This window comes from Mobula hypostoma, chromosome 14 (assembly GCF_963921235.1).
Source record: "Mobula hypostoma chromosome 14, sMobHyp1.1, whole genome shotgun sequence".
Lineage (NCBI taxonomy): Eukaryota > Metazoa > Chordata > Chondrichthyes > Myliobatiformes > Myliobatidae > Mobula > Mobula hypostoma.
In genome coordinates this window covers 78865803-78876628 of record NC_086110.1, presented here as the reverse complement: position 1 = coordinate 78876628, position 10826 = coordinate 78865803, and the positions used below count along the sequence as shown (strand labels likewise).

Below are 10826 nucleotides of genomic sequence, written 5' to 3'. Positions count from 1 at the left end.
ACCAGCCTGTCTATCGTCCTCGATGTACAATCCACCCCATCACCAGCCTGTCTATCGTCCTCGATGTACAATCCACCCCATCACCAGCCTGTCTATCGTCCTCGATGTACAATCCACCCCATCACCAGCCTGTCTATCGTCCTCGATGTACAATCCACCCCATCACCAGCCTGTCTATCGTCCTCGATGTACATACCACCCCATCACCAGCCTGTCTATCGTCCTCGATGTACAATCCACCCCATCACCAGCCTGTCTATCGTCCTCGATGTACATCCACCCCATCACCAGCCTGTCTATCGTCCTCGATGTACATCACCCCATCACCAGTCTCGATGTACAATCCACCCCATCACCAGCCTGTCTATCGTCCTCGATGTACAATCCACCCCATCACCAGCCTGTCTATCGTCCTCGATATACAATCCACCCCATCACCAGCCTGTCTATCGTCCTCGATGTACATACCACCCCATCACCAGCCTGTCTATCGTCCTCGATGTACAATCCACCCCATCACCAGCCTGTCTATCGTCCTCGATGTACAATCCACCCCATCACCAGCCTGTCTATCGTCCTCGATGTACAATCCACCCCATCACCAGCCTGTCTATCGTCCTCGATGTACAATCCACCCCATCACCAGCCTGTCTATCGTCCTCGATGTACAATCCACCCCATCACCAGCCTGTCTATCGTCCTCGATGTACAATCCACCCCATCACCAGCCTGTCTATCGTCCTCGATGTACAATCCACCCCATCACCAGCCTGTCTATCGTCCTCGATGTACAATCCACCCCATCACCAGCCTGTCTATCGTCCTCGATGTACAATCCACCCCATCACCAGCCTGTCTATCGTCCTCGATGTACAATCCACCCCATCACCAGCCTGTCTATCGTCCTCGATGTACATACCACCCCATCACCAGCCTGTCTATCGTCCTCGATGTACAATCCACCCCATCACCAGCCTGTCTATCGTCCTCGATGTACAATCCACCCCATCACCAGCCTGTCTATCGTCCTCGATGTACAATCCACCCCATCACCAGCCTGTCTATCGTCCTCGATGTACAATCCACCCCATCACCAGCCTGTCTATCGTCCTCGATGTACAACCACCCCATCACCAGCCTGTCTATCGTCCTCGATGTACAATCCACCCCATCACCAGCCTGTCTATCGTCCTCGATGTACAATCCACCCCATCACCAGCCTGTCTATCGTCCTCGATGTACAATCCACCCCATCACCAGCCTGTCTATCGTCCTCGATGTACAATCCACCCCATCACCAGCCTGTCTATCGTCCTCGATGTACAATCCACCCCATCACCAGCCTGTCTATCGTCCTCGATGTACAATCCACCCCATCACCAGCCTGTCTATCGTCCTCGATGTACAATCCACCCCATCACCAGCCTGTCTATCGTCCTCGATGTACAATCCACCCCATCACCAGCCTGTCTATCGTCCTCGATGTACAATCCACCCCATCACCAGCCTGTCTATCGTCCTCGATGTACATCCACCCCATCACCAGCCTGTCTATCGTCCTCGATGTACAATCCACCCCATCACCAGCCTGTCTATCGTCCTCGATGTACAATCCACCCCATCACCAGCCTGTCTATCGTCCTCGATGTACAATCCACCCCATCACCAGCCTGTCTATCGTCCTCGATGTACATCCACCCATCACCAGCTTCTACCCCATCACCATCACCAGCCTGTCTATCGTCCTCGATGTACAATCCACCCCATCACCAGCCTGTCTATCGTCCTCGATGTACATATCCACCCCATCACCAGCCTGTCTATCGTCCTCGATGTACAATCCACCCCATCACCAGCCTGTCTATCGTCCTCATATCCACCCCATCACCAGCCTGTCTATCGTCCTCGATGTACAATCCACCCCATCACCAGCCTGTCTATCGTCCTCGATGTACAATCCACCCCATCACCAGCCTGTCTATCGTCCTCGATGTACAATCCACCCCATCACCAGCCTGTCTATCGTCCTCGATGTACAATCCACCCCATCACCAGCCTGTCTATCGTCCTCGATGTACAATCCACCCCATCACCAGCCTGTCTATCGTCCTCGATGTACAATCCACCCCATCACCAGCCTGTCTATCGTCCTCGATGTACAATCCACCCCATCACCAGCCTGTCTATCGTCCTCGATGTACATATCCACCCCATCACCAGCCTGTCTATCGTCCTCGATGTACAATCCACCCCATCACCAGCCTGTCTATCGTCCTCGATGTACAATCCACCCCATCACCAGCCTGTCTATCGTCCTCGATGTACAATCCACCCCATCACCAGCCTGTCTATCGTCCTCGATGTACAATCCACCCCATCACCAGCCTGTCTATCGTCCTCGATGTACAATCCACCCCATCACCAGCCTGTCTATCGTCACTCGTGTACCCACCCATACCAGCCGTCGTCCTCGATGTACAATCCACCCCATCACCAGCCTGTCTATCGTCCTCGATGTACAATCCACCCCATCACCAGCCTGTCTATCGTCCTCGATGTACAACCACCCCATCACCAGCCTGTCTATCGTCCTCGATATACAATCCACCCCATCACCAGCCTGTCTATCGTCCTCGATGTACAATCCACCCCATCACCAGCCTGTCTATCGTCCTCGATGTACAATCCACCCCATCACCAGCCTGTCTATCGTCCTCGATGTACATCCACCCCATCACCAGCCTGTCTATCGTCCTCGATGTACAATCCACCCCATCACCAGCCTGTCTATCGTCCTCGATGTACAATCCACCCCATCACCAGCCTGTCTATCGTCCTCGATGTACATACCACCCCATCACCAGCCTGTCTATCGTCCTCGATGTACAATCCACCCCATCACCAGCCTGTCTATCGTCCTCGATGTACAATCCACCCCATCACCAGCCTGTCTATCGTCCTCGATGTACAATCCACCCCATCGCCAGCCTGTCTATCGTCCTCGATGTACATGCCACCCCATCACCAGCCTGTCTATCGTCCTCGATGTACAATCCACCCCATCACCAGCCTGTCTATCGTCCTCGATGTACAATCCACCCCATCACCAGCCTGTCTATCGTCCTCGATGTACAATCCACCCCATCACCAGCCTGTCTATCGTCCTCGATGTACAATCCACCCCATCACCAGCCTGTCTATCGTCCTCGATGTACAATCCACCCCATCACCAGCCTGTCTATCGTCCTCGATATACAATCCACCCCATCACCAGTCTGTCTATCGTCCTCGATGTACATACCACCCCATCACCAGCCTGTCTATCGTCCTCGATGTACAATCCACCCCATCACCAGCCTGTCTATCGTCCTCGATGTACAATCCACCCCATCACCAGCCTGTCTATCGTCCTCGATGTACAATCCACCCCATCACCAGCCTGTCTATCGTCCTCGATGTACAATCCACCCCATCACCAGCCTGTCTATCGTCCTCGATGTACAATCCACCCCATCACCAGCCTGTCTATCGTCCTCGATGTACAATCCACCCCATCACCAGCCTGTCTATCGTCCTCGATGTACAATCCACCCCATCACCAGCCTGTCTATCGTCCTCGATGTACAATCCACCCCATCACCAGCCTGTCTATCGTCCTCGATGTACAATCCACCCCATCACCAGCCTGTCTATCGTCCTCGATGTACAATCCACCCCATCACCAGCCTGTCTATCGTCCTCGATGTACAATCCACCCCATCACCAGCCTGTCTATCGTCCTCGATGTACAATCCACCCCATCACCAGCCTGTCTATCGTCCTCGATGTACAATCCACCCCATCACCAGCCTGTCTATCGTCCTCGATGTACAATCCACCCCATCACCAGCCTGTCTATCGTCCTCGATGTACAATCCACCCCATCACCAGCCTGTCTATCGTCCTCGATGTACAATCCACCCCATCACCAGCCTGTCTATCGTCCTCGATGTACAATCCACCCCATCACCAGCCTGTCTATCGTCCTCGATGTACAATCCACCCCATCACCAGCCTGTCTATCGTCCTCGATGTACAATCCACCCCATCACCAGCCTGTCTATCGTCCTCGATGTACAATCCACCCCATCACCAGCCTGTCTATCGTCCTCGATGTACAATCCACCCCATCACCAGCCTGTCTATCGTCCTCGATGTACAATCCACCCCATCACCAGCCTGTCTATCGTCTCGATGTACATACCACCCCATCACCAGCCTGTCTATCGTCCTCGATGTACAATCCACCCCATCACCAGCCTGTCTATCGTCCTCGATGTACAATCCACCCCATCACCAGCCTGTCTATCGTCCTCGATGTACAATCCACCCCATCACCAGCCTGTCTATCGTCCTCGATGTACAATCCACCCCATCACCAGCCTGTCTATCGTCCTCGATGTACAATCCACCCCATCACCAGCCTGTCTATCGTCCTCGATGTACAATCCACCCCATCACCAGCCTGTCTATCGTCCTCGATGTACATTACATCCACCCCATCACCAGCCTGTCTATCGTCCTCGATGTACAATCCACCCCATCACCAGCCTGTCTATCGTCCTCGATGTACAATCCACCCCATCACCAGCCTGTCTATCGTCCTCGATGTACAATCCACCCCATCACCAGCCTGTCTATCGTCCTCGATGTACAACCCACCCCATCACCAGCCTGTCTATCGTCCTCGATGTACAATCCACCCCATCACCAGCCTGTCTATCGTCCTCGATGTACAATCCACCCCATCACCAGCCTGTCTCATCTCCTCGATCGTCCACCCCATCACCAGCCTGTCTATCGTCCTCGATGTACAATCCACCCCATCACCAGCCTGTCTATCGTCCTCGATGTACAATCCACCCCATCACCAGCCTGTCTATCGTCCTCGATGTACAATCCACCCCATCACCAGCCTGTCTATCGTCCTCGATGTACAATCCACCCCATCACCAGCCTGTCTATCGTCCTCGATGTACAATCCACCCCATCACCAGCCTGTCTATCGTCCTCGATGTACAATCCACCCCATCACCAGCCTGTCTATCGTCCTCGATGTACAATCCACCCCATCACCAGCCTGTCTATCGTCCTCGATGTACAATCCACCCCATCACCAGCCTGTCTATCGTCCTCGATGTACATCCACCCCATCACCAGCCTGTCTATCGTCCTCGATGTACAATCCACCCCATCACCAGCCTGTCTATCGTCCTCGATGTACATACCACCCCATCACCAGCCTGTCTATCGTCCTCGATGTACAATCCACCCCATCACCAGCCTGTCTATCGTCCTCGATGTACAATCCACCCCATCACCAGCCTGTCTATCGTCCTCGATGTACATACCACCCCATCACCAGCCTGTCTATCGTCCTCGATGTACAATCCACCCCATCACCAGCCTGTCTATCGTCCTCGATGTACAATCCACCCCATCACCAGCCTGTCTATCGTCCTCGATGTACAATCCACCCCATCACCAGCCTGTCTATCGTCCTCGATGTACAATCCACCCCATCACCAGCCTGTCTATCGTCCTCGATGTACAATCCACCCCATCACCAGCCTGTCTATCGTCCTCGATGTACAATCCACCCCATCACCAGCCTGTCTATCGTCCTCGATGTACAATCCACCCCATCACCAGCCTGTCTATCGTCCTCGATGTACAATCCACCCCATCACCAGCCTGTCTATCGTCCTCGATGTACAATCCACCCCATCACCAGCCTGTCTATCGTCCTCGATGTACAATCCACCCCATCACCAGCCTGTCTATCGTCCTCGATGTACAATCCACCCCATCACCAGCCTGTCTATCGTCCTCGATGTACAATCCACCCCATCACCAGCCTGTCTATCGTCCTCGATGTACAATCCACCCCATCACCAGCCTGTCTATCGTCCTCGATGTACAATCCACCCCATCACCAGCCTGTCTATCGTCCTCGATGTACATACCACCCCATCACCAGCCTGTCTATCGTCCTCGATGTACAATCCACCCCATCACCAGCCTGTCTATCGTCCTCGATGTACAATCCACCCCATCACCAGCCTGTCTATCGTCCTCGATGTACATCCACCCCATCACCAGCCTGTCTATCGTCCTCGATGTACAATCCACCCCATCACCAGCCTGTCTATCGTCCTCGATGTACAATCCACCCCATCACCAGCCTGTCTATCGTCCTCGATGTACAATCCACCCCATCACCAGCCTGTCTATCGTCCTCGATGTACAATCCACCCCATCACCAGCCTGTCTATCGTCCTCGATGTACAATCCACCCCATCACCAGCCTGTCTATCGTCCTCGATGTACAATCCACCCCATCACCAGCCTGTCTATCGTCCTCGATGTACATATCCACCCCATCACCAGCCTGTCTATCGTCCTCGATGTACAATCCACCCCATCACCAGCCTGTCTATCGTCCTCGATGTACAATCCACCCCATCACCAGCCTGTCTGTCATCCTTGATATACAATGCACCCCATCACCAGCCTGTCTATCGTCCTCGATGTACAATCCACCCCATCACCAGCCTGTCTATCGTCCTCGATGTACAATCCACCCCATCACCAGCCTGTCTATCGTCCTCGATGTACAATCCACCCCATCACCAGCCTGTCTATCGTCCTCGATGTACATACCACCCCATCACCAGCCTGTCTATCGTCCTCGATGTACAATCCACCCCATCACCAGCCTGTCTATCGTCTTCGATGTACAATCCACCCCATCACCAGCCTGTCTATCGTCCTCGATGCACAATCCACCCCATCACCAGCCTGTCTATCGTCCTCGATGTACAATCCACCCCATCACCAGCCTGTCTATCGTCCTCGATGTACAATCCACCCCATCACCAGCCTGTCTATCGTCCTCGATGTACAATCCACCCCATCACCAGCCTGTCTATCGTCCTCGATGTACAATCCACCCCATCACCAGCCTGTCTATCGTCCTCGATGTACAATCCACCCCATCACCAGCCTGTCTATCGTCCTCGATATACAATCCACCCCATCACCAGCCTGTCTATCGTCCTCGATGTACAATCCACCCCATCACCAGCCTGTCTATCGTCCTCGATGTACAGACCACCCCATCACCAGCCTGTCATTCGTCCTCGATGTAAAATCCACCCCATCGCCAGCCTGTCTATCGTCCTCGATGTACATGCCACCCCATCACCAGCCTGTCTATCGTTCTCGATGTACATACTACCCCATCACCAGCATGTCTATCGTCCTCGATGTACAATCCACCCCATCACCAGCCTGTCTATCGTCCTCGATGTACAATCCACCCCATCACCAGCCTGTCTATCGTCCTCGATGTACATACCACCCCATCACCAGCCTGTCTATCGTCCTCGATGTACAATCCACCCCATCACCAGCCTGTCTATCGTCCTCGATGTACAATCCACCCCATCACCAGCCTGTCTATCGTCCTCGATGTACAATCCACCCCATCACCAGCCTGTCTATCGTCCTCGATGTACAATCCACCCCATCACCAGCCTGTCTATCGTCCTCGATGTACAATCCACCCCATCACCAGCCTGTCTATCGTCCTCGATGTACAATCCACCCCATCACCAGCCTGTCTATCGTCCTCGATGTACAATCCACCCCATCACCAGCCTGTCTATCGTCCTCGATGTACAATCCACCCCATCACCAGCCTGTCTATCGTCCTCGATGTACAATCCACCCCATCACCAGCCTGTCTATCGTCCTCGATGTACAATCCACCCCATCACCAGCCTGTCTATCGTCCTCGATGTACATCCACCCCATCACCAGCCTGTCTATCGTCCTCGATGTACATCCACCCCATCACCAGCCTGTCTATCGTCCTCGATGTACAATCCACCCCATCACCAGCCTGTCTATCGTCCTCGATGTACAATCCACCCCATCACCAGCCTGTCTATCGTCCTCGATGTACAATCCACCCCATCACCAGCCTGTCTATCGTCCTCGATGTACAATCCACCCCATCACCAGCCTGTCTATCGTCCTCGATGTACAATCCACCCCATCACCAGCCTGTCTATCGTCCTCGATGTACAATCCACCCCATCACCAGCCTGTCTATCGTCCTCGATGTACAATCCACCCCATCACCAGCCTGTCTATCGTCCTCGATGTACAATCCACCCCATCACCAGCCTGTCTATCGTCCTCGATGTACAATCCACCCCATCACCAGCCTGTCTATCGTCCTCGATGTACAATCCACCCCATCACCAGCCTGTCTATCGTCCTCGATGTACATACCACCCCATCACCAGCCTGTCTATCGTCCTCGATGTACAATCCACCCCATCACCAGCCTGTCTATCGTCCTCGATGTACAATCCACCCCATCACCAGCCTGTCTATCGTCCTCGATGTACAATCCACCCCATCACCAGCCTGTCTATCGTCCTCGATGTACAATCCACCCCATCACCAGCCTGTCTATCGTCCTCGATGTACAATCCACCCCATCACCAGCCTGTCTATCGTCCTCGATGTACATACCACCCCATCACCAGCCTGTCTATCGTCCTCGATGTACAATCCACCCCATCACCAGCCTGTCTATCGTCCTCGATGTACATACCACCCCATCACCAGCCTGTCTATCGTCCTCGATGTACAATCCACCCCATCACCAGCCTGTCTATCGTCCTCGATGTACAATCCACCCCATCACCAGCCTGTCTATCGTCCTCGATGTACATCCACCCCATCACCAGCCTGTCTATCGTCCTCGATGTACAATCCACCCCATCACCAGCCTGTCTATCGTCCTCAATGTATCAATCCACCCCATCACCAGCCTGTCTATCGTCCTCGATGTACAATCCACCCCATCACCAGCCTGTCTATCGTCCTCGATGTACAATCCACCCCATCACCAGCCTGTCTATCGTCCTCGATGTACAATCCACCCCATCACCAGCCTGTCTATCCGCTGCTATCGTCCTCGATGTACAATCCACCCCATCACCAGCCTGTCTATCGTCCTCGATGTACAATCCACCCCATCACCAGCCTGTCTATCGTCCTCGATGTACAATCCACCCCATCACCAGCCTGTCTATCGTCCTCGATGTACAATCCACCCCATCACCAGCCTGTCTATCGTCCTCGATGTACAATCCACCCCATCACCAGCCTGTCTATCGTCCTCGATGTACAATCCACCCCATCACCAGCCTGTCTATCGTCCTCGATGTACAATCCACCCCATCACCAGCCTGTCTATCGTCCTCGATGTACAATCCACCCCATCACCAGCCTGTCTATCGTCCTCGATGTACAATCCACCCCATCACCAGCCTGTCTATCGTCCTCGATGTACAATCCACCCCATCACCAGCCTGTCTATCGTCCTCGATGTACAATCCACCCCATCACCAGCCTGTCTATCGTCCTCGATGTACAATCCACCCCATCACCAGCCTGTCTATCGTCCTCGATGTACAATCCACCCCATCACCAGCCTGTCTATCGTCCTCGATGTACAATCCACCCCATCACCAGCCTGTCTATCGTCCTCGATGTACATACCACCCCATCACCAGCCTGTCTATCGTCCTCGATGTACAATCCACCCCATCACCAGCCTGTCTATCGTCCTCGATGTACAATCCACCCCATCACCAGCCTGTCTATCGTCCTCGATGTACAATCCACCCCATCACCAGCCTGTCTATCGTCCTCGATGTACAATCCACCCCATCACCAGCCTGTCTATCGTCCTCGATGTACAATCCACCCCATCACCAGCCTGTCTATCGTCCTCGATGTACAATCCACCCCATCACCAGCCTGTCTATCGTCCTCGATGTACATACCACCCCATCACCAGCCTGTCTATCGTCCTCGATGTACATCCACCCCATCACCAGCCTGTCTATCGTCCTCGATGTACAATCCACCCCATCACCAGCCTGTCTATCGTCCTCGATGTACAATCCACCCCATCACCAGCCTGTCTATCGTCCTCGATGTACAATCCACCCCATCACCAGCCTGTCTATCGTCCTCGATGTACAATCCACCCCATCACCAGCCTGTCTATCGTCCTCGATGTACAACCACCCCATCACCAGCCTGTCTATCGTCCGATGTAATCCACCCCATCACCAGCCTGTCTATCGTCCTCGATGTATCAATCCACCCCATCACCAGCCTGTCTATCGTCCTCGATGTACAATCCACCCCATCACCAGCCTGTCTATCGTCCTCGATGTACAATCCACCCCATCACCAGCCTGTCTATCGTCCTCATGTACAATCCACCCCATCACCAGCCTGTCTATCGTCCTCGATGTACAATCCACCCCATCACCAGCCTGTCTATCGTCCTCGATGTACAATCCACCCCATCACCAGCCTGTCTATCGTCCTCGATGTACAATCCACCCCATCACCAGCCTGTCTATCGTCCTCGATGTACAATCCACCCCATCACCAGCCTGTCTATCGTCCTCGATGTACAATCCACCCCATCACCAGCCTGTCTATCGTCCTCGATGTACAATCCACCCCATCACCAGCCTGTCTATCGTCCTCGATGTACAATCCACCCCATCACCAGCCTGTCTATCGTCCTCGATGTACAATCCACCCCATCACCAGCCTGTCTATCGTCCTCGATATACAATCCACCCCATCACCAGCCTGTCTATCGTCCTCGATGTACAATACCACCCCATCACCAGCCTGTCTATCGTCCTCGATGTACAATCCACCCCATCACCAGCCTGTCT

At 53.7% G+C, this 10826-nt stretch overlaps 1 protein-coding gene across 1 annotated transcript in view; it reads left to right on the top strand.

The window, feature by feature from the left end:
* Positions 1 to 7291: 7291 nt before the first annotated feature.
* Positions 7292 to 10826, top strand: part of LOC134356400 (asc-type amino acid transporter 1-like) — an 18386-nt gene continuing 14851 nt past the window's right edge. The window contains exon 1 of the mRNA XM_063067333.1: positions 7292 to 7309. Within this exon, the coding sequence (XP_062923403.1) occupies positions 7292 to 7309 (18 nt within the window). The remainder of the gene's footprint in view (positions 7310 to 10826) is intronic.